The sequence below is a fragment of the Patagioenas fasciata genome, chromosome 1 (assembly GCF_037038585.1).
Source record: "Patagioenas fasciata isolate bPatFas1 chromosome 1, bPatFas1.hap1, whole genome shotgun sequence".
NCBI lineage: Eukaryota > Metazoa > Chordata > Aves > Columbiformes > Columbidae > Patagioenas > Patagioenas fasciata.
Window position 1 is genome coordinate 173,850,685 of NC_092520.1, and position 25,129 is coordinate 173,875,813.

A 25,129-nucleotide genomic window follows, 5' to 3' on the forward strand; every position below is an offset into this window, starting at 1 on the left:
TGATGCAGCCCAGGACACAGTTGGCTCTCTGGACTTTGAGCACACATTGGCAGGTCATATTGAGCTTCTCATCAAACAACACCCCCAAGTTCTTTTCAGGGCTGCTCTCAATCCATTCTCTGCCCAGCCTATATTGATACCAGGGGTTACCCCAACACAGGTGCAGGGCCTTGCACCTGGCCTTCTTGAACTTCGTGGGGTTTGCATGGGCCCACCTCTCAAGCCTGTCAAGGTCTTTCTGGATGGCACCTCTTCCCTCCAGCATGTCAACCACACCACACAGCTTGGTGTGGTTGGCAGACTTGCAGTGGATGCACTCAGTCCCACTGTCTGTGTCACCAACAAAGATGTTCAGCAGCACCGGTTGCAATACTGACCCCTGAAGAACACCACTCATCCCTGGTCTCCACTTGGACATTGAGCCGTTGACCACAACTCTTTGGATGTGACCATCCAGCCAATTATCCAGCCGTTTCCTTATCCGTCAAATCCATGTCTCTCCAATTTTGAGACAAGGATGTCATGCAGGACAGTGTCAAATGCCTTGCCACAGATCCAGCTTGGATGATGGAGGCAGGTGATCTTTCATCATCCAAGCTGGCCATCCCACATAATGAATGCTGTTGGGAAACTGTCAGTGGGCTTTTGGGAAGCAAGGTAGATGTTTCACCTTGAAAGAGTAAGAACCGGTAAAGAGATGTGTGCATATGAATGCATGAATGTGTGTATTATATACCCTTTTAACTATTTGACTAAGGAAAAACAAAGTTACAGCAGTAGAGAAATACTTTAAGCATTGTGCTAAGTGTTCCTCTGTGGCTTTTAATTGGAATTATGTTTGCTAGTGCCTAAAATCAGCATTTCTGGCAACCAGTCTCTCAGATAGTCATTTGATTTATGATTCTTATCAATAGGGGTAACAGAGCCAATGTCTGATCTTTGCACCAAAGAAATGAGAGGGTGTATAATAGATGGGGGGTTACTAAGACTGGTTATTAATTTTATGCATGCTTGCATTGTTTTCATTCTGGAGGAAGTGTTGCACAGTACCCATTAAGGCTACGGGGAACGCAGTGGTCTTGTAAATGCAATATGTAAGACGTCTGTTAATGGTGTTTGAGTATTATTGAAGTATGCAACCACACACTCTCAAAACACGTATTGCAGCCCTGTGAAATTTTGTTTGTGCAAACTGTGATCTCGGTAAACTGCTGACTGTATTGCATTAGCATTCTCGTTTTTATCTTGGTAAGAGATGACAAATACATTTGGTACCTGGTCAAGCAAACTTCCATGACAGCTTTGCAAGGCTGGAATAATTATTTCAATTTTGTGGGAGTCACTGCATTGGAAAAAAATAACTGTTAAGGAGTGATAGTCTGGCATTGAAGCAGCTAGTGACTGAAATATGCTCAAAAAATGTATTAAAAAATTATTTCTACAGCTTCTTAGACTGTGCTTGAAATACCTAGTTTTGTATATGGATGACTAAAAAAGTAATATGGGCCTCACAATTATGCATACAAGCACAATATCACCACCCTCCCCACACCCACCCTGTTCCTAGAACATATTTTTAACATTGTTCCGCACGATTTCAGGTTGATTTTGCTATTATATAACGCCTTGGTGCGTCATGTATGATTGTGGTGCTGTGATGCTTCATGGATTTTTTTCTGTTTTGTTACTGTAAAAACTGTGAATAATAAAATTGCACTGTGTCAGTGTGCGACATGTCATCTTCAGAATTTTGGTCTTTACTACTATGGAATTAATTTTTGGTTTGCGCTCTATTTTTTTGTTGTTGCCTATTTTTCCTTTCAGTTTTCACTTTCAGAAACTGAAATGTTCCTCTATGAAAAGCAGGTGGCATTACAATGAATAGTTTTGTTATTACTGTGTGATGAACTGAGCCATGGCGTTATATAATACCAAAACTTTTTTTTTTCTTTTAATAATATATTAATAGAGAAGTGCATATTCAGAACTTTCTGCAAAATACCAACATTCACCTTTTGGTTTTTCATGTGGTACAATATATGAACATGTTGCCGTGTGTATGTATACTGTTTTATAAAATGATGTAACAGGTAACATTTTTTGTTCAATTTGAGTTTTAGAGGTTTCTTTCTTGGTTTTCTTCAGTAGTTTGCAGTTGACATATATATGCTGTGATGTTCTGACCGCTTCTTTCTGTTTTAAATTTCACAATTGCAGTTATGGTGGAAAATACCTCCTTTTCTCAATTTAATGTCTACCAAATGTGCTTTGACCTCTCAGTGTGGTCTCCCTCCTTGTATTTTTTTTTTCCCTCATGGAACTGGAATAGCTTTTTATCACCTCCACCCCCTATTTTTTCTTTCTTCCTCATTATTTTCTAAAATTTCAAATGATGAATCAACATCATTTGCAGCAGTGCTGATCTGAAAATCTTGTTGGATAGCAAAGCTGATCTTCTTTCTCCCACTACAGTGTTTCACAACACTATGAAGTGGTCTCAGCATGTGGAAAAAATGGAGCGTAGCACAGAAGGTAGTAGCCTGTCTTAATGTCCTTACTTTTCCAGAGGCAGATGAGAAACCTGCTTCAGAATCACTTAAACGCCAGAGACGTCCCTTCATTTTATTGCAAGGCTGATTCCTTTCTGATTTCCCTTTATTAATTTAACTATTGACTAGTGTGTAGGTTCATTATTAGATATTGCAGTCAATGGAATACGGGATATCTTCCAAAAGAACGAAGAAAATTCTTAATTATAAAGCTTTTATTTTTATTGCAAAACTTAATTGTGACTTCAGATTCGGGTGACCCTGTTCACTGTATTTATGCATTTTTAGCAAGTTCTGGGTTTTTTATTACCTCTAAGAACTCTTTTGCTACTATGCTTATATTTTAAATTTCTTCGTCCATGTGCCATTGGTTCTAGAAAGTCACTGTATAATTCTTTTCTTCCTCAAGGAAAACTGTTATCGCTGCTTTTTCCTAGCACTTCTCCCCACAAGTATAGCTTATTTGTCAGTATGTCTTTTTCTCGGTACTTTTTTAATGGTTAAAAATACTTCTGTGGTTGGGATTGGAAGCAAGCAGATGTTGTGCTGTCGTAGTCTATGCAGTGGAGAATGCATGAAATTCTGAGTATAGGACACTTTTACCAATCCTTTGTAGAAAACCCTGGATGGAAGTGTAGTTATGGTAATATGATTAGAGATTTTATGTAAGAAATTAAAACAAAGTCTGTTTCTAGTAGTTTTCATAGTTAAAAATGATCTGAAGATGTTACTGAGAACAATCGGTACTATAGATCACTTTTTAGCAAAAGCTTTACAGCTAATAGAACACTTAGAAATACCAATTCCTAATATTAATTTGAGGAAAATGCACTAATCTGAAAGTTACATTCATTTTATACATACTTTTCATTATTTAATCTTCCATATGCACTATAAAGCAGTTTACATTTAACTGATTAAGTGCTGTTTAGAGGATGTTATGACTTAGCATCTGTTTCAGGACTCAACCAGGTTACACTCAGGTATTTGAAAGGGATAAGAATTTACTCTTGGGTTTGCCCCTCTTCTAGGGTCTTTCAGTTGCTGTTTTCACAAGTTACGTGCTTGGAATTTAAATACTTATCCTTCATGCTTGCCAAGTGAGATGTTCACCCGCGGAATGTGACATGCAAGTGTAGCCCAGGGGGAGTTAGATATTGGTAAATGTGATAGGTGTGGGCATGACTGCAAACTGAGGGCCTGCAGTTTGCCGAGATTTTCTCTAAATAACACACTTTTCAAAACAGATCAAGCCTGTAATGGTGAAATGCCTTCTCCGTGGCTGGCTGTTTCAGGAAAAATACACAACGCAGAATAACAGAGTAGCATTACAGTGCACTTATACCATCCTCCTGTATCTGGGGTGGTGCATGCTCAGCTGCTGCTAGGCTTGTAGTTCTCTTCTTCCCTGCTGCCTTTTTTCCTTTAGTTTTTTGCCTTTCTTTCTGCTCTTTATCATAGAGAACTATGACTAGGGAAGTGATTGGGGCCATGACAGAAGAGGTTGTGCCATTGTACTCAGCACTGGTGAAGGCCGCACCTTGAATATTGTGTTCAGTTTTGAGCCCCTCATCATAAGAAGGATGTTGAAATATTAGAGTGCGGAGGAGGGCGATGAAACTGGTGAGGGGTCTGGAGCACAAGTCTGATGAGGAGCGGCTGAGGAAACTGGGGCTGTTTAGCCTGGAGAAAAGGAGGCTGAGGGGAGACCTTATCGCTGTCTACAACTACCTGAAAGGAGGTTGTAGCATGGAGGGTGTTGGTCTCTTCTCCCAAGTAGCAAGTGATAGGATGAGAGGAAATGACCTCAAGTTGCACCAGGAGAGGTTTAGATTGGACATTAGGGAAAAATTTTTCACTGAGAGAATTGTCAGGCATTGGAATGGGCTGCCCAGGGAAGTGGTAGAGTCACCATCCCTGGAGGTGTTTAAAAGGCGCTTAGACAAGTTTCTTAGGGACTTGGTTTAGTGCTAGATTTAGGTTAATGTTTGGACTCGATGATCCTGAGGATTTCTTCCAACTGAAAGTATTCTATGATTCTGTACCTTGCAATCCACTTCACCTTGTCTTTTGCCTTTCAGCTCCAAATCACGTACATCTTGTTTGGCTGGATCTACATTAGACTTAAGTATGAAATGTTCAGTTACAAGACATGTTTTTATGCAAAACTTCTTATTGTAAATGGAAGTTTGCCAACCAGATGTGTAATGAAGATGTGACTATGTTAAAATTAGGAAGTCAGGAAAAGGTGAAGTTTTGTATTTTTCTTGCTCTCTTTCTGATTTTTTTTTTCACATTTATCTTTAAAACTGTGACATTTCGAAGTACCATTTGTTAGGTGTCATTTTTAATTTAATTTTTTTGTTGCATTGGTTTGTGTTAAGATTGTTACACTGCTGGCTGCTCTCTGAAAGCAGGGAAAGATTTAAACTAAGGCAGCTTAGATAAGGTTGTGGTTAACTGGATGGTTCAGTTTATGATGTTACTAGGTAGAGATTGTACAAAGTTACCTCATCAGCAATGGATAAAACAGCATATACATTAACATACATGAGCTGTTAAGAAGGATGGCAATGGGTGTTAAGTAGTTCATGTTTATTTTAAATCTCAATGTAAATTATTTTCTGTTTGACTGCTAGAAACTACCCAGATGCTGTTGTATACTTGTAAACCATCACATTTAAGAGCCAATTCTGTCTGTTTGGAGACTGTGCTCTTGTTCTGACAAATGATGAAATGGTAGGTTTGGGAGTTTTGTTTGCATTGCCCCCCCCCCCCCTTTTTTTTTGTTTTGGTAACTGTGATCTTTAAACAGATAGAGATCCCTTCATATTACTATGTTACTGTGGTTGTTTTGTTTCTGTTCCAGCTTGTTATATATTCTAAGGTGACTGAATCTTCTATTACTCAGATGTGCTAGGCAATGTGTGAAATAAAGCACTGGGCATATGGTTTGGGATCTCATTAAGTGGTTTTAAATATTTCATTAGTGTGACTACACTGATGAAAAGGTGTTACGATTGCATCATCTTGCTCTTCTGCAGAGATCAGCTGAATCAGGTCCAGATTCTTGGCTTACTGTGTTTGGAGAAAGATGAAAACTGAGAGCAGACCAGAATGCCATGACTTTGCTTTTCTCTGTTAGCAGTTTCTGCCCAAACTCCTCCAGAGATCTAATATTAGAGCACTGAAAGACTTGTTCTCTTACTTGAGTTTTTGACAAATGTAAAGATTGTTCATACATGACTGAAAGTCCAGTGTCATCATCCTGCATCCAGGCCTCCATCCGGGCCACAAGCTTTCTTAAGGTGGCTTCTGATTTTGCTCAGAGCTGTTTGTCTGAGTCTCTTCTGGTGTGTGACGTGGCAGTCTCCTCCTCAGAATCCCATTCCCTTTTATTCACAGAAGCAACAGCGGTTGTTCCTCTCTAGCTTTTCCTCAAACATAGCTCTGTTGTAGACTGGAGTTTTCCCAGGTCCTTGTAGCAACAAAAATTTCCCTGAGAGAATTTCTGGGTAAAATAGTCATGATACTCAAAGGAAATGGTTTTATTTTCTTGGTTGGTTGGGCACAGGATGTTCTGAAAACCATTTATGACTTGCTTTTGGCAGAGATTATTCCAAATGGTTCCATGTGTAGATCTTAACCATTCAGATGGTAACTGACAGGACTCCTACACCATAACACCCCCCACCCCCCGGCAGGAAACACGATGTGCAGCATTTTCAGTGATTCAAGTTTCCCTAAAATTTTCCTGAACCCCTAAATTTCATTCGGGGGATACATGCGGTGGTTGAACTTAGAGGAATCTGGGTGGGTCGTCAGGACTTCAGGGTGCTCTGTGTGTGGAGTTACAGCATCTTAGAGTAGCTGGTGTGTGTGCTATGGAACCGGGGCTGGGGGATGTACCACAGAGCACCACTCAAAACACTTTCCTGAAGATCTGCAACTTCTAGTCTGGTTTGTGGACAGAACTCCACTACTTTGGATAGTTCCTGTTGAGGAGATTGCTACCAGAGTTGTTTAGTAGAAAACCTTGAGTAGTGTGGCTAACTGCAAAGAAGGTCTTTCCTTCTGAGAAACGCCTGTATGAAACCTTGTTGGCTGATTCGATTTGTCATTTAATAGTTGCCTGTTTAACTAAAGATTTTGGCTCTCCAGACACAGCAAAATTAAAAAAAAAAAAAAAAATACATGCAGTGACACTTGCTTATTTGGAAACCCAAAGAACTTTCTTGACTGGCACAGTGAAGTAAGGCTTCAAAACAGTTAGCTCTCATACAGAGTGTTTTTCTAAGGATTTAAATTTCCTTGTGGAGGAAGAATTGACAGAAATGTAATTTATAGTGGGGAGAAATTAATAGCTTAGTGATAGTTTTGTCTTTCTCAATAGTTTTTTCTTTCTCCAGTTCCTTATAAATCTCCCCCTCCATTTTTCAATCTGCTTTCTCCTGGCAGAGAGCACCATAGTTCAAAATACACATCGTTGGCTGGGAAGATGATCAAGTTGGAATGAAATTCCTCTTGACTTTATGCTAACCAAGTAATCATTGATTATTAGAGTGTGCCTTTCATCTTAAGCTTTAAGTGGGTAATTCAGCTCATCATACTAAAAAAAACGAAGCTGGAAGGTCTTTGAAATAAAAATCCTTCAACAGAAGAATTCCATGGTTAATAAATCTGAAAGATGTTTTTCTGTGTATAGCAAAGATAGAGTCCCTACAGAGGTCTCTTCTATTGCCTGTGAACTTAAGTAGTTAGATATTTCTTACTCAAATAGTACATCATGTAGGTTAATAGCAGAATTTCATCAGTGGCAGCATCAGAACTTAAGGCAAGAGGAAATTGGGTTGTAATAATGCATAATGCGTGTCAGGCACTGCAAATTCAGTGACCAATAATTTGGACCCAGCTTTTTTTTTTTTTCTTTTAGGAACCATATGATACCTCTTTTCCCCCTCCTCAAAGCCTTGCCTGTGTGAGAATTGTCTTTAGGGACTTCCCTAAAGGCTTAGTTTTCCCCAGATGAAAGGTCGTAGAGGAGATAGTCTCAATCCTGAGGCCTTTTGCGTCTGTCCCCATCAGGCTACATAGAAAAATCTCTGATCTTCCCAGGATTTATCATGTTGGTATTCTTACGGGCCATGTGGGGCATATAACTGTACAATTTTTTCCATGTTAATTGTTCAGAGGTTTTTATAATTATGTTGCTTTCTTAACTCTTTGTCTGTCCTAAGGAACCTGGTTTAATCCATAAATCATTAGCAGTTCAGTATAACAATACATAATTTTAGATTTTTTTTTTCTGGAAAGTATATTTAAAAACATATGTATATATAGGACCTCCCCCAGTATTTTTTCCATAACCTAAAGGAAAATGTTGGTGGTCCCTCCAGTCTGAAGAGCCAAGAAACAGCAATTGATCCAGAAGATCAATGTTGTTTGATGGTCCTCTCGGTCTTTTTAAAACATTTAGCCTTCACCATAGCTTAAAAAGATCCTTTACCCCCTCTAAAGAGATGGTTACAAATGACTTCATATGTAGAATAATAGAATGCTAAAATTTGTAGATATGGATAAAAACACAATCATGAAATTACTTTAAAAAGCTGGATACAATTGGAGTCTTCTGGTGGCTCAACTATGAAGTCATAATTGAAAGATACTTTGTAAAAGCAAATTGTTATTTATTTATCTGTAAAATAACAATATGCTACTGGTCATCAGGTTTCTTTACTCCTTACAAAGCTAAAAATGCTTAAATGATACCGCAATATAATCATAGGTTATTGCCTGTTTTTCAAGTTCGGGGAAATTTGCCTGATATTTCCTCCTCTTGCTCATTTAATCAGTTCCTTTCCAATAAGTTAATCAATTCTGAGACCTCTCCTTGTCAATGCTCAGTTCGTATCCCTTTTTCACCTGTGTTCCCTGGATTTGCTTTTGCAAAATGAAGGAGTTTTGTCTTTCAGAGCGGGAAGGTCACAGGAAGCGATTCAGGAGGTGTCATTGATCTTACACTGGATGAAGAGGATGATGCTGCTTCTCAAGGTAGGTGAAAAGATTTTGCTAGCTGCAGGGGTAGGTGAGCTACAAGTAGTATTTCATCCCTTGAATGACAGAAGGGAATAAACGTTTGTTCCTGCTTAGTTTGTTTTATTCCTTGGTGTTTTAGTTAGACAGGACTGTTATTAAAGAAATCTGCTAGGCATTAAATAAAAGGAATTCTACTTACTGTAAAACAGTCTTTAAGATTTTTACCTTTCCTTTAATTTAAACATTGTCGCTATCTACCCTTAAATCTGTTAGGCTTGTGGAATAATTTGAGATGTTTGAATTCTTTATTATATTTTGAAAGATTTTTCTAGATGTATTTCCTTTTTTCTGTTTACTGATTAACTAAAGATCTTTTAATTCTACAGTTGGTTTTCAGGTGTTAGATTATTTCAGTTTCTAATCTTTTGTTTAACTCCAAACTCTGTACAAGAATTTAGATACCAAATGCAGATCTGTTCTTTGCTTTGGGACTGTGTGCCAAGATTAGAGTAAAACTAGTTGTGTTCTTACATCCTTTGGCAGTGTGGATGCACTTCATCTTACAAAAATTGTATTATGTTAAAAGTCTTGCGTAACTATGGGCAGGTCTAATTATAAATGAGCATCGTATTAGCAAAGAATCATAGTATCTCAGAGGAGTAATAAGTCTGTACTTAAGACTATGTATTGCACTGTCATCTTCTTTGAAAAATTGATATTTCTGCTATTAGAGATAAAATTCTGCATGGTCTCTTAATGGTTGCTTGAAATGACCGAAGATTCAGGTTGAGAGTAAATTTGAACATTGTCGTAGATGTTTTTAACTTGTTCATGTAATCTATTCTTCATCCCTTCCTTTTTCCAATGAAGTTTCCATTTGGATCAATAATTAAAATTAGTATCTGTAATACTGTATAACAAAGTATGCATATAGAGTAAATTAGACTTAAACTTTAGATTGAGAACTATAGGCTTTCTAGGTGTTTTGTTTTGGGAGGTTATTAAACTGAAACCCGAATTTCTGTATTGGGTCACAGAAGAGCGGAACTGTAGAGACTGTTGTCAAGACCAGTCTTCAGTTGCGGTAGATAGGCCAAGCCCTGTGCGTTATTTTTAAGGGCTAATAAGGTTTTGAAGGTGAGGGATTTTTGATTTTTTTGTTTTTTTTGGGGAGTGGATTGGTTCTTTTCTTTAGTGTCATAGTGACTAGGACCTCTAATCATGTGCTTGAGCCACTGGGTTTGGACACAGTACTCCTGCAAAACAGAGTTCCCGTCCTTCAAGAGCTTTTGCTTTGGCATTTTGAAACTTCACCGTTCTGTTAACACAGAAATACGTGTCTCTAACTTCCAACCCTATTTTTTACATATAGCAGTTTGCAATCAAATAGTGCTTCATGTGGAGGGGTCGGAAAGGAATTACCATCATTTGCGTTTCCTCTCTTCTTTACCTTATGAGACAAGCAATGCACAGACAATCTGTAATCAACAACATACGCAAGTTTTCCTGATCACCTTCACTGCCCCAGGAGGAATTTCCCACATTAATAGTAGAGGTTCTTATCAATTCTTATTAATGGCTGATGTTGCACTCTCTGTTGTCATCATTTTTCTAGTTCCCATGTCTTAGCTTTGTTCTTGCGTGCTCTTTTGGTCCACCTCCATATTCGTAGCATCTCTCAGTTAGTACACTGGCAACTAAATTGAGTGCACACTTCCTGATGTGTGCAAAAATTATTGATGGAAAAGTTGTGTAACATTTGAGAAACTGTGGTGTTAATTTCTGTCCAGAACAATTGTTGTCATCTTTTATCAAAGAGTAGTCTTAGACACTTTTCTGTCTGCAAGTTGTACAGTCCTCTTGCTGTCCTTTTTATTCAATATTTGTGTAGTGCGCTGCAGCAAATTATTTGCTAAAACAATTAATAGATTTAGCTGATACCTATCCCTAACCTAAAGCAGATTTGTAATCTAAGAAAGATACACAAGGGTACTCTTGAAAGATCCATGTTCTGGGTTTTGTGCATTTATATTTTTGTAAGAAAAAAATTATTTTTTTGGATCATTTTTTCTTATTCTTGAACATACGTATACCATCTTTGCTGTTCTGTAATCCCGTTATACTGCTTCTGAATTAGTGTGTTGATTAAAACTCCTTGCTGCTATAACTGCAGTGTTGTAGGCCCAATTGCTGGCATGGAACTTAGCCCCTCTTCTTTTCTTTTTCTTATGTTAGATTTGGAGCTTTACTTATACCACAAGTAGTAGTGATTTCCATTTTATGCTCATTTCCGTAAATCAGATTGTCTTGTCTGCTCCAGTTCCACATTTTTAATGAATATGATGCTGTGTTCATTTAGCATTGGAACTCTTCCTGTATTACTTTTAACCTTGGGCCTGTGCTTACTGTGCACCCAGTCATCCTCTTTTCCTTGCTGATTTTTTACTTTTGTAGCTAAATTAGCCTTTGCTATTTGTTTCCACCTATTCAGTGAAGTCTAGTTGGTTACCTTTCATCACTTCCCGAAACTGGTGCAATCCTGACCTGCCTTACAGCAACTGGAATCTTCACGGAGCTCTTGATTTGTCAGGGACAAATGAGCTTGCTTCTGTGTGAGATTAAAACAAAAGCAAAACCAAAAAAGCCCAGACTGACATTTTTACTTGCACGGCATTTTTACAGGAGTAGCATGTCTGTGTTTTTACTAGTTGGATGGCGAGCACATCTTCTCTGGGTCATGACTGACAATGCACTCACATCACTTACATTATCCAGTGGCAGCTGAAGTGTGCATCAGACTGTAAATATTCAAAGTAAACAGCTGTGTGCATCTCTATGGGATTCTCTTCAGAGTCACATGATTTGTTGAACATGGGAAATATCTCTCACGGAAAATAAAAGAAGGTTGAACCAATCACAAGACCTGTTAGTTGATGAAAGAACCAGAAACATCTCGTCTTTCGTTTTCAAAATGAGCATCCCTTTACTGTTCTTTTATAGACTTTGAAAAAAAAGAAAATTGTATTTTCATCAAGCGGCTTCAGTGAGGTAGTTTGGCTGTTCAGTCTACAGAAAGACAATATGGTCTGCAATTTATTTTGTATTTTATTTTTGAGGTCTTGAATTGTATTTAATTTATCATATAACAGATTGTGAAGGGTACTGCTATTTCAAGCTATTAGTAGCTGATGTTAAAGACAGCTCTGTTAGGCCATCAAAATAGTCTCCAGCTGATAAAGAACCCAACAACTTGAGCAACACTGCCATTAACCCTGTTCTTTATGCTTTGAAATCTAGTTAGTATACTTAATTGATAGATGCTAAATGCGTTTTTTAATATACTGTTGATATGTTTTCTCAAGAGTGAAATACATATTAATGCTTCTTTTATTTTTATATTGTGCACTCTTTTACTAAATTAGTGGCTGCTGCATGTACAGTTTCATTAGGGAAAATCTTTTTTGAATGAGTGCCCTTAAAAAACCTACTCTTTTATCTCATGTTTTTTAGTTTTTGGTGGTGCCCTCTCTGCTCACTATTACTTGAATCTAGCTGAAACATCCAGGCAAAAGCTTCTCAATTTTTCTTTATTTAGCTTGTGCACAGGCTTGATTACATACAGGCTTAAGTGAATATTTTATGTTCACACAAATAAACTAAAGCAGGAAAAAATATTTCTGTAATAAACTACAGATAGAGACACTGTCACTTCTCAGACTAAGTCATGTTGAGGAGGGTGTCAATGCGAGAAAGCAACTTAAATTCTCTTTTAAAGTTTTCTATAAGTAACAAAGTGATTTCTCTTTTTTTGAGAAAATAGCATGGAAAAATCAAACCAGCAATAAATGGGGCTGACTAAACATTGAAGAAAGGAAAGAATTGGCAAATAATAAAAGGATGTAATAATCAAAGGTAGACAAGTTTTATTGAGGGAGCTCTGTCACTTTTTTGAAACAACTTGCGTACAGCAACCTTTAGACCTTTTTAAGGTTTTGGGCTATTTTTTTTTAATAGAAATTTTGAGGGCTTTGGCATAGTGTTCCATTAAATTCAGGTTTCCAAATGATGCTGACTTCATGATGATAGAATGAAATATCATGGAGTATGGCAGGGGGAAAGATTGAGATTATGCAAGTGAGGGGGCTTGAATGAGTTTTCTACAGTTTTGTTTGCAGAATGGAAAGATGAAAGAAGTGTCATGCTAGGGAATGTTCTTTGCTGATCTGCGAATGACAGAGGGGAAAAAAGATTTTAAAAATCTGCAGTGTTCTAATTTCTGTTTGCTGTTGCCTACAACTTCATTTTGTTTTAAAGCAGGTAGCAAGAAGCAGAACCAGACACCTGTGACAGGATTGAGCACCCCCGCCCAGCCCGCGGCTCGGCCCTTGCAGCCTGCACAGCCAAACGCTGCCCAGCAGACAGGTGTGCCCACAAGCGGACCCTCCCAGAACGCCATTCATGTGTTACCTACAGGTACCTTCATTTTGCATCCTTGTGTGATTGCACTGGCTGCTTTTTTTTCTTAAACTAGACTCTTGTGTCTTGTGTGTTGTGCTGATCTTTTCAGGTGAATGTTCAGAATGTTTGAGGCACTTTTTAGTCTTCCATTCTAGTCAGTTCCCAATATTTTTTTTCTTTTTAACTGATGAAGTAAAAGCAAAAGATAGTCCAGTTGTTTGGAAAGAATTCAGGATCAAATTAATTCCATGGAGAGGAAGAAATCCTGCTAAGGGTGGTCATGGAAATTATTAAATATACAGTTGTTTTTAAAAGTGAAGGAGAGGAAACCTGTAGCAGTTGCGTTATTTAAGTAAAGGGGAAAAAAACATTAGCAACATCACTCCAAGCTCTCTTCAACTGCACTTGCCAGTTAATCCTCTTGGCAGAATGAATGGCAAGGCTGACAATGAACTTCCATCCCTAATTAAATGTTATTTTGTCTGCTGTGTTATTTTTTTATTTTTCTTTCTAACGTAAAGAAACATAGATCATCTTCTTTATATTACTCTCTTCTGTAGATTGTTGAAGATTAGTTGGCATTGGAATTGTCTTATGACTGATCTGTTCTACAAACTCTGTGGTGGTGCGTTTTATATTCTTTACAGCTGTGCTTAGATTCAGGACCTTTTTGCAGGGGCAGGTATTACATTTATCTTTTCTGTTTCGCATTTGTGTAAATATATATATAGGCATTATTATTTCAGGTGAAAAATACTGTTTGTTTAGACTGTTTTCTCTTTTCTTGCATTATGAAAAGCAGATAGCATTTCACAGATACAGTTCTCATTTTGTGACTCAGATGAGTCCGTTTTCCAAAGGAGATGTGTACTCTGGAATACGCACATCAGCTTTAATGTCGTGGAATTCCGTTCTAGGATGTGATCTCTGTCTTTTTCCAGCTTCAACAACAGTGAATGTAACTCATCGAACAGTGACTCAAACTGCTGCAAAACTTCCTATACCAAGAACCCCCACGAACCATCAGGTGGTCTATACCACCCTTCCTGCACCACCAGCTCAGAATCCCATCAGAGGAACTGTCATGCCAGGCCCAGGTCTAAGGCCGGTCAACCCACAGACTGGAGGTAGGGGATGCTTTTCTTCCATGCACACATTAGCATGACACAGCTTGATGTGTTCTACCTGATGGATGTGGTGTTCTGGTTTTTGGTTTAGATTTGTTTTTTTTTTTACGTTACTAGTCCTAATTATAGAGGTTAGAGGGGTTCTTTTCTACCGTAGAGAGCTGAGAAAATCTCAGACTGTTAAGAAATCATTCCCCGTGCAGCTATGTGAGTGAGCAAAAATGGAATTTAAGTCATCCCAGGCACTGACTCTGCCAATTAAGCATCTCTGGATGACATGCCCAACACTTTACAAGGTAGCAGAAGGTAATGTGATGAGCATTGCTGTTTTGTAGAAAGATAATTAGGGACCGTTTTGCTATTATGGAGTAAGATTAAAACATAAGTATGTAGTAAATCGTATTCGATTTCCTGTCTAAAAGTTATGTTTATATCAGGCATCCTAATGTAATTCCTTAACAACCTCTGATCTCTTATGCCCAGCAAATTTTCTTATTTTCTCTAGGCTTGGACAAATGAAATTTCTCACTAAATGTATCAGAGATTGAGGCAGGCTTGAGTTTCTTTGACTAGAGATGTCAGCGAGTTCATCTCTTGACTTTGCAAACATAACTGGTATCTTCCCATAGCAGTAATTCAGTTTCAAAATCGAGTAGTAGATATCAAAAGTTACCTTAAAGTTAAATGATAGTTTACGTTTTGTCACTAAGTGGTGGATATTAGCTGCCTTTTTTTGGTATCCCACGTTTTCTACACAATGGTTATTTTAACACCATTACGTTAAACGTAAATTTCCCTGTTGCAGTGCACTGAGTAAGAGCCTACTTTTGTGATGTCCAGGTAGTGATTTTGTAGACACCATCTGTATAAGCCAGACTCAGAAGATGGTGTCCTTCAGACATGTAAGACTATTCTTATGTAGGTTTTTTGCAGAAATAATGGATTAATTTTTCTGAAATGACAGTTTTTGGAAAGGAGAATATCCATGTATGTTTGTAGCAATTTAATTCTAAGTATCTCTTATGACTGGATTTGGCTGCGTTGTCGTAGGCTGTGAAAAATCAGCTGTGCTAGCTAAGCAGAAGTTGATCAGGCAGTTCTTGAGCTACCTCTATGAAATGTCAGGGTGTGAGGAAATTATTCTTTTCGGACTACTTGTTAATATTTCTTGAATTTCTTACACTCTTGCGCCATGTGCATTTGAGTTGGGGTTCTGCTCACCAGCATCTTTTGAGGGGTGTGTGTGCATCTTGTGTTCCTGTTGACAAAAGGCCATAAAAGACAAGGTACCCTCAGCCCATGCTTAGTTTTCTTCGTTACCTTTTACTGCAAGTTAGACATATGTGATCTACTTGTTTTGGAAGGACTTTTCAGTACTTAACTGTGCATTCACTTACATTAATTATTTTTAATAATATTGTCTTCTTTTGTACCAAAATATAAAATACATGTTTTTGTCAGAATCTACCAATTCTTAGAGCAGTTATTATGACACATCACTAGCATTAATATCTACAGAATACTTTTTAGTGTTAGATGTGCAAGATAATTAATGTGTTGTTGAAGAACATATAATAGATAATACACTATTTTAAGACCTTTTCTAGGAGAACTCAAAGAGAGAGAGAATTCATATGCTTTTTGGGCAAGGTCATCCAAAACCAGATCTCTGTGTAATGTGCTTCTGATGTGATGGTCCAGTGATACAACGAATGCTTGTCATTCTGTTGTCTGCTTACAAATTTTCAGAAATCAGTGCAGGTTTCCATCAATGTAATTAAGATTCAGCTTGACCAGACCCTGAATAACCTAATCTAAGAGCGTTCTTTCGACAGAAGGTTGGACCAGATCATCTCCAGAGGTCACTTCAAACCTGAACGTTTCTGTGATTCTGTTAGACAGTTTTGTTACTCCGGCTTTTAAAATATTATGTGTATTATGCAGCACTGTTGTCTGACAAGCCACCTAAGACATAAGAAAATGATGGTTCCTCCATAGTGTTATGCACTCCCTGTACCTCAGGACAAGGAAGCCAGATGGTTTGCCTGAGTAGATAAGAGACCAGTTTAGTTACAATACAGATTATTTGCATCCTAGGCAGAGAGGTTTCACATACTGTTAACCAAAACTCAAGCATGTTTCTTGATCCCTTTTATCTGTCATGAGTTTTCATCTTTGAGGCCATTCTTTATGTTTCACCATTCTTTGTTTTGTTACAAAGCTTTCAGAAATGCTGATGATGATGCGTATTGATTTATATGATCATTGAAACAGTCTTTGGTGTCAGTAGCAGATGTTTCAGGAGCAAGATCTCTTCACATTGTCTTTGAAAGATTAACTGTGAGAACTCCTCCAAAGTGTTTTGAAAATTGTAGTATTGTACTACCTGAACCAAGTAGTATGCCTACCTAGAAATAATGCAAAGTTTGTACCTTGTATCTTATTAAGGCATTTCTGTCCATCTTTCTTCAGATTATTGTAATTTCCTGAGATAGTCACAACCATGCTGAAGCAGTGTATCTGATTTGATTCTCGTGGATGAGAAATAGCCAGTTCAGGTGACTGCTTATCCTATAGGAGTTTGCACAGCTTCATTAGCTTCTTAGAGCGATGTGTCAATAGGAAAAAGATGTGCAGCGTCTACCTAGAGTTCAGCACTTTATATAAAACATTAAGATATAGCACTCTGAGCTCCCTGCCTCAGACTCACAGATTACAGACTTCAGGCACTCATCACCTATTGTCGGAGCTTGATGCCTGTTTAGATAGAGAAGAAAGTGGTGGAGATTGCCCCAAATCTTCTATTTCCAGACAGAAACAGAGGGGACACCTTCGGCAACCCAAAACAATGAGAAGAAGCTTTGATCTCACAGAACATACACGTTCCAACAGTAAATGGACAAAATATTACTTAAGAGAGTAAGATGTAGTATAAAATGAATGAAACCTTGTTAGTTTGCAAGAGTTCCAGATATTTTCTACAGGGCTACTACATTATCTAATTGATTCCTGCCAGTCAGGTCAGTTTGGGGTGGGAATGAATGAAATGGTAACGCCTGTGTGTAACATTGTGGGCTCTGTTCTGTGAGGGAGGACAAGCTTCTTGGACATCAAATTATCTTTTTTGGTTTCTAGTGCCATCACAGCACAGTCTTCTAGCATTTGAATACTAAGTGGATGCAATACTGCTGCTGCAGCTTTTATCTTTTCCCTTCTGAATCTTAAAGTGATGTAATTTTTCTTTTCATACTTAAACTCCCTGTATCTCTCACCTTCCCCACCCGTTTCTATCATACTTACAAATTATTAAAACATCATTCTGTCCCCTCTGCAGACATAAGCACTTGCTCTCACTTCTACAGCTTCAGGGGATTATTGTTATTGTGCAGTATTTCATCAGTCTGCTGGCAGTTTGAGGAGAGCCTGTCAGTTTGAAATCCGGTGTCATCCAGCTGAACGAGGGATTTGGTCTTACAGTGTTCTGTTTAGATGATTTTAAGTATTGAATACTCAGAATATTCACCGTACTTCTTACAGGTATGACAGTACGAATGCCTCAAACAACTACATATGTTGTGAACAGTGGAATAACTCTTGGATCTGGAGCCCCCCAGCTTACAGTGCATCATCGACCACCACAAGTGCATGCTGTGAGTTGTCAGTTCGAAGTTACTTAGTGCAATTTCAGGCTTGTCACTGCATTAATGTCTTTCAGATTGCTTCTTAGTGTGAACTGCAGAATACTGAAATGCCTTGTAGACACTTGGCAGCCAGTTCCCCTGGATAGCCCTGCCCTGTCACCTACAGCAGCTTCTGCCAAGAGTGGTAGGCAGTGTCAGCTTACCCCAGAGTTCTCCAGATCACCAGTAGCACATATTGAAGAATGGTGCATAAATTGTCTGCAGGTGACTGCTGGAGTCAAGGGGATAGAAGAACTGCCACTAAAAGTTTAGTCTTGGTTTGGCTACGAGTTGGATGACCAGTTTCTCAGTGCAGCTGTTTGCAAAACTGAGGTAGGAGGACAGAGTACAGACAGGGCCCTCAAGGTTACCAGCTCTCAAATTTCAGAGGGTTTTTTTATCACTTTTGGGGGTGATTACTGCTGCATCGCCTCAAACCCCTTTTCATAAGTCTTTGAGAATTTACTCTAACTCATTTCATATGCTTTTGTTGTTGAGACTGAACCAACTGCATTGCCTGCATAGTCACATACATCACCTGTGATGTGCTGAAATGGTAAATAGATTACCAACAAGGTGGCTGACAGTTCTTTCAGTCTAGACACCATGCAACTTCATGCATCCTCCAGTGATAATGAGAATAAATCAAGCCTATATCACACAGAGCACTTAAGGTGACAAAAACTATCCCAGATTCCAACCTGAAGGGCACCTGACTTGAAGAATAACAAAATTTTGTACTCATAACGACATTCCTAAATTCATCTTAACTAATGCCAAGGGCAGTTTCTGTGGTGAAAAAAAACACAAAAATTGAAAGCTACATTTGTGCCTTTATTTCAAAATTTTCTGGAAACTGAGGCTGAGCTTTTGTGATCAGTTTAAGGTGATAAAAACCATGTGCACAGTTACCCATTTTCTCCTTTTGTGACTGAAAGTCTGCTTGTTGAAAAGATGATGAGTTGTCAGCTTAATCCATTGCCTGGGGTGTTTTGGGTAATATGGGAACAGCAGTTCCAAGTCATTGTGCACCTGCCTCCTCGGTCCTTGGTTTGTGACACAGGGTTCAGTCAATCACCTCTTGGGTAGGAAGCAAAGAGAATTTAGGGAAATAACGGTGGCAATTATCATCCGTACAGTTATGGATTTATATGCAAATAATGAGAACTTATGGCATCCTCGGTCCTGCCCCTTCTCAGCCTTTGCTGCCAGTCCCTTCCGGTGTCCTCTCTGCACACAGGGCTGAGCGCTGTGATGGTCGGGTGACTGCAGGCTCATGTGCTTCCATTTGCCTGGGGAATGACGGACTAAACCTCCTTCCACTGCTGTAGCCTCTGACCTTGCCCATCTTGTTCTTACATTGCTTAGGAGCCACCACGCCCGGTACATCCCGCCCCGCTCCCAGAGGCCCCGCAGCCCCCACGTCTGCCCCCTGAAGCTGCCAACACTTCTCTGCCTCAGAAGCCCCAGCTGAAGCTGGCACGGGTACAGAGCCAGAACGGTATCGTGCTGTCATGGAGCGTCACGGAGGTGGACCGGAGCTGCGCCACCGTGGACAGTTACCATCTCTACGCCTACCACGAGGACCCGAGTGCCACCATGCCCTCCCAGTGGAAGAAGATTGGGGAAGTGAAGGCCCTCCCACTACCCATGGCATGCACTCTTACGCAGTTTGTGTCTGGCAGCAAATACTACTTTGCAGTCCGGGCTAAGGACATCTATGGACGTTTTGGACCCTTCTGTGATCCCCAGTCCACAGATGTGATCTCTTCCCAGAGCAGTTAAACTAGAGATCTTTGGAGCCTTTAAACCTGTCCTACTTCCAAGAATTACCCCTGTTTTGGGGGGTTGATCCCATGCATGAAATTCACTTTTAAATCCACTCTCTGCAGGATTATTTTAGACAGTTGTGTGATACACTACATGCATTCAGAACCAAAAGAAAAATAAAATCTCACCTGCAGTGAGAGAGCCTGTGTTTTCTGGATAGCTCAAGCCCTGGGCCATGTAAAAATTTTGTTTTCCTTTCCACGACAGCTGTTTCACCTAGATACCCACCTACTGTTCACTGAGGGCACCCTGGATGCCTGGGATTCTGCTTCAGAGCGGGAACAAAATAATAAATTACAGTTTATCTGAAGCAAAACATACACATCTGTAATATCTATCAAGGCACTAACGTGAGAGCAAGAACAGATTTGCTTCTGCCCCCCACCGCTCTGTGAGCAGGCGATGATATGGAGGGTGATTCAAGGTCTCACTTTTGTACTGGAAGATTGAGCAGTTTTGTCTTACTTTACAAACTGTAATGAGCTCTCTGAGGGGAGGGAAGGGAACTCGACTCTGGCTGGGGAACCAGTATGTGTGTAGATTTGGAGGTTGTGGGGAAAAATGTAAATCACCCCACTACCTCTTACCTCACCTAAATGAGAACGCTGCTCAACTTTGAGCATCCTCCCCTCACTCACACTGGGAGCGTGTCCAGGTCAGATCTGAAACTGGATTGTGGAGACGGCATTCACACCTCTCTAGCTCAGATAGTTTCTTTGCCCCTCCCCTCATACATCCAGCCCTGTTTTTTAGATTTATTTTGTGCCTTAAAGAATAATTTCAGAAATAAATGTAGCCAGATACCTTGTGGTCTTCTTTTGTTTGCTTGGAGTTGGTTTTTTTTTTCCCTTTACCCTTCCAACCTTTCATTACTGCTTCTCGTTTTCCTGGCCTGCAGTAATTATTATTGTTGTAAAGACTGGGAAGTGGAACATCTGTTGATGCTGGATTAATTTTTATCTGCGGTATCATTCAACCTTTTCCTCACTGTAATTCTTGAGTAGCTGGTTTTGTCCTGTCAAGAATATGAGAGTGTACAGACAGTATTTTCCACCACAGCCTTTCCCTGTTCTTTTGGGAAAGCTGTATCCTGCAGTTCAGCCAAAGAAGAAACCTGTGGTGTGGCACCATGAAAGCTTCTCGCTGTTTGCACTCGGTTTGGGTGTTCAATTAGTAAAAAAAGATAAGAAGTTGGCTTCCCAATTCTTTTCTCTCAGTTACCTGCCTGCCTCTGCAGGAAGGTAACACACTCAGAGCAGTTCAGAAACAATTTTAGACACTGGCCTAAAACTTGTGGGCAAGTGCAGATGTTAATAGATGCTTTCATGATGCTTCTGAGCTGAGAAATTGGTGCATCTGCCCCACTGTCATTGACGTGTTAAACGTGCATTTTGCAGAACCAGATTGTAATGCACCTGAACAAGAAAGTGTATGTAAGGTTTTTATTTTGGAACTTCTCAGAACAAGAACTGCAGTCTCATTCCTGCTCAGCAGAGCCAAACAGTGGATTTAGAAGGGAAAGAAGAGTTTTTTTAATGTGCTTCGCCATGTAGCAAAGCTATAGAAGGTAAAGATTTTTTAATTTAAATGCTCTTCATCATAAAACCAACATGTTAAAATGTAAAGCAATGTTGAAAAAGAACAGGAAAAACGAAATCCAAGACATGGCTGGTGAAATACACAATGAGATGATAGGTTCTTTAGTTGTGTTCCCTTAAAGACCTTCTGTCAATCGGTGAAAGAAACTGCATTATAGACTTCCGTCTATGCTGTTTTACTGCGCTCCTTCATGTAGCTGGGATTCTCACTTCTGTCAAGTGAGTAATGAATATTTTCTGTATGGAAACTTGCAGTTGAAGTACAGCAGTTTCATTGATTTGGGTGACCAAAAATTCTGTCAAAGTCCAAGGATCATGAGAGAAGGTTCCCACTGAATCTCATGTACGAATGATGTGTAACCTTTCCTTCCAATAACAGTTGTCCCTGTATTACTGGTGCCAATAATCAATAATGCCTTTAATTTTTCTATGTTTAATTAAATGTTTTGTCTGCCTGTTTCAAGGAATAATAATTTAATAATGCATTCAGACTACTTACGGAAAGTTGGGTCTTTATAAAGCCAGTTCTGTATTAGAGGTTAGAACAGTTCATTCCAGTTGATGGCTGTCAAGTCCTCCTTCGGCGATTTTTTTTTAATGTGTCTTTGAGGTGGTACCAAAGGGCCGTTGGCCGTATCAATACAATGAGGTTTTATAGTTTGAAAGTTAAAATAAATATTAGAATACAACCTAGAACTTAAGCTGCTTATTTAATTGTGATTCCAGCCCAAACTATACATCAGCTTTTCTATAGTTTGTGGTTGCATTTAGGTCACGATTGTTCTTGGCGTTGTCTTGTTTGGGATAGGTGGGGGGTGAGAGTCCTGCGTCACCATTTCTTTCTTTCCTCCAGTGGAGGTATCATTAGGGCTGGTCTGGTACAGGTTTGGAGGTTTTGTGGGCTCTATCTTTAGAGAAAGAAGGCTCATCTTTATTTACTAAAGAAAGGTGTAGTTTTCAACTGAACTCACTGTAAAACCTGGCTTCTGGCTTAATTACATCCATTTCTGCTGTGTACGGCTGAGTGCAGGTGCTGTTTGTGAATCGCTGAAACAAGCTGGCTGCTGTTTGTTGGCCAAAGCCATCGCAGCTGTGGGGCGAGAGCTGGTTTCTCTTGTTTCATCCCAGCAGAACTGCTAAAAGTCCCATTTCAGGATCTCAAGCAAGTAGTGGTGGCAAAGTATGCGATACAGCACAGTTTGACTTTCAGATGCCTGGGGCAGTTTGGAGACCTTAACGGTAGCTGGTTCCTAAATCACTGACACGCAAAGGGAGAACTACACCATTTCTGCAACATCATTTCCGTGGTGGAGCAGATCTCTGCAGTGAGTATTCACCCTTTATGCCAACAGGAGTATTGCTTAATTCTTCAACTTAATGGTATTTTTCCCTGTGTTGTGGGGTAGCTGGTTATTTTGTTATTCTTTGCCTCCCAAAAACGATAAAACTATTGCAAAATTAAATTTCTGCTAGCAACAAATGTTCAGAAATCATTTATTTCATTTAATAGACTTTATTTGAAAGTATTACCAAAATATCTGGGAACATTCCGTGCAGGTCTGTTAACACTGTGCTTCTAGACTGGGCTCTTCATAAAAGTGTTAGTTGCCGAAGGTTTCCAGCGATCTACTTTTGAATATACTAAAAATCTCTATATGGTTTTTAAGTGGAAGGGTTGGCTTTAGTTTCTTCTCTGCGCTTCACGCAAGTTTTGCTGTCTTATTGTCAGTACCCGAGTATAAAATTGTTCCTGATTTAGTGTTTTGCTGTTGCCACTGGGTATGTGACATTTCAGCAGTTCTACCTTGGATCTCATCCCTGTGTTTTAGCAAACACAGCACTGATTCTACAGCTGCATTTTCCATCCTCATTTCCTTTCTGGTTTGTTTTAGGTTTGGTTTGTTTTCTCTGTGATACAAGGGCATCTGGATGGTCCAGGTTGACAGTAATTTGAGTTGGTTCAGTTTCAGGTTGGAGACGAGTCCTGCTGTGGAGTGCTGATGGCAAAATGCCATTCCTTTCCACTGCGTTCCTCCCAGTTACAGCTTCACTGACCTCCTTTATTTCAGTATACATCTGAAAAAAAACTATTGGATCCAAATAGCTAAATGCGAGGAAGGTGACAAACTGTAGGTAGAGCATCTGTACCCTGTTCGCAGTGACAGCTTCAGAAAACATGAGGGTGCAGAGTCAGGTTCCCTTCAGCCTGGACTTATTTCCATGCTCTGACCAGTTTCCCTAGGAGCAACAGTTGGTCTTGGACTTTGCTTTTTCCAGTTATTTGTGCTACTGTTGGCCACATTGGGTCTCTGAGCACAAGCACTGAGGCACTCGCCCATCCCAAGGGTTTTAGCACAAGACTGGAAATGCCTGTGGTGTCTTCCCTGTAAAAATCAGGCATCTTACCTGCTTCCCGTGAAAACAACAGCAAAACCCATCGTGCCTTCAGTGGGAGCACGATTGGGCCCAACAGCAGGATCTGAGCACCATTTTGTACTGTAACTGAAATAGTCACTTCAGCCCTTCCTTTATGCTGTTTGTCTTAAATGTCCAATAAATTAGAACCTGTATTATATGTAAGGACAGCTTAAATCTTTTCCTACTCCCCAAACAGCCATTCCCCAGTATTAGAGTATTGCATACACTGTATAAAATCAAGCTGTGATTCTGTCTTCTTATAAACTCTTGAGTATTTTCATTTAGTCAAAAATATCTATCCAGATTTTTTAAATAGAAGCGTGATATATTAAATATATATTTTTTTAATTTGTTTGTTTGGGTAGGGGTGGGCATTGTATGAAAACACTGGAGGGAGAGGAGTTCAAATGACACTGAGCCAGCCCTGCCACCAAAATCTGTGTTCCCTTCCAAACACCATCCGAGGGGAGAAAGAAGAAAATAAGGATAGCCAAGAGAAAGCAAATGAATGAGTTTTCCTTTTCCATCCCTTCTAACTACCCATTAAGATGCACTTTTATTTCTCATTGCCATTATGCAGGCTGAGCATTCTTTTTTCTTTTCTACGTATATATATATATATATATATATATATATACACACACACACATATATATATTTGAAGTGCTGTCCTAATTTAACGGGGTATAGCTGTAAATAAGATACCTGGGTAGTAGCTGTTTGGGGAGTCCTGTTCAGCTTTAGTAATTTATTGGCTATTGGGAGTCAAACGTGCAACAACATCTTTTGTTAGAGAACTCAGAATCTAATTTCTTGTTTTGTTTTGCAAAAGAACTTGTAAATACAAAAAAAAAAAAAAAAAAAGTAGGACTGACTGACTTAATGTCCAATTGAAACTGGGCAGTTGCAAGCTCTCCCCATTTTTGTATGTACTGCAGATTAGCGTGTGTGTCTGTATTAACTGTAGTGGGGTTTTGTCTGACGAGCCTGAAATTTATACTTTGAAATAAAATACTGGGTTTTTAACATACTGAGTCATCTGTGCTTAGTTCCAGACATCTCAGGAGGCAACTCCTTTGAGAAGAGCCCAGTGCGTGCTCTTCACCTTCGGAAGCGTTTCCACCTTGCTCAAGTAACCTTTAGCAGCAATGGTTTGGCTCTAGGGCATTCCCAGAGAGTCAAATATGTGATGCTGCCCTCCCAGGCTTCTCACAGAAGCAAATAACAATGAAACCTGGGAGAAATGCTAAAGCTTCTGGCCAGTCACCTTCCAGGGATTTCTGCAAAGCAAAGAGGGGCTACATATCCTGGACAGATAGACTGAAGTAACTTGCACCCTAAAGTTCTCCCAGGGTGGGACAGAAATGGAAACCAGTTTGCTGGTGCCACTCTCCTCGCCTCTCCCTCCAAGGGGCTGCATTTGACCTCTAGAA

At 39.4% G+C, this 25,129-nt stretch overlaps 1 protein-coding gene across 2 annotated transcripts in view; it reads left to right on the top strand.

Annotated features, from left to right (window-relative positions):
* ATF7IP (activating transcription factor 7 interacting protein) overlaps window positions 1-24,722 on the top strand; it is a 118,191-nt gene extending 93,469 nt beyond the window's left edge. Inside the window, exons 10-14 of one of the 2 annotated variants that reach the window (XM_065835789.2) lie at window positions 8,522-8,600; window positions 12,900-13,058; window positions 13,985-14,170; window positions 17,708-17,820; window positions 19,219-24,722. In XM_065835789.2, the coding sequence (XP_065691861.1) occupies window positions 8,522-8,600; window positions 12,900-13,058; window positions 13,985-14,170; window positions 17,708-17,820; window positions 19,219-19,635 (954 nt within the window). In that variant the 3' untranslated portion in view covers window positions 19,636-24,722. The remainder of the gene's footprint in view (window positions 1-8,521; window positions 8,601-12,899; window positions 13,059-13,984; window positions 14,171-17,707; window positions 17,821-19,218) is intronic. The other variant, XM_071801089.1, reaches the window with a different exon arrangement.
* The last annotated feature ends 407 nt before the right edge of the window (window positions 24,723-25,129 follow it).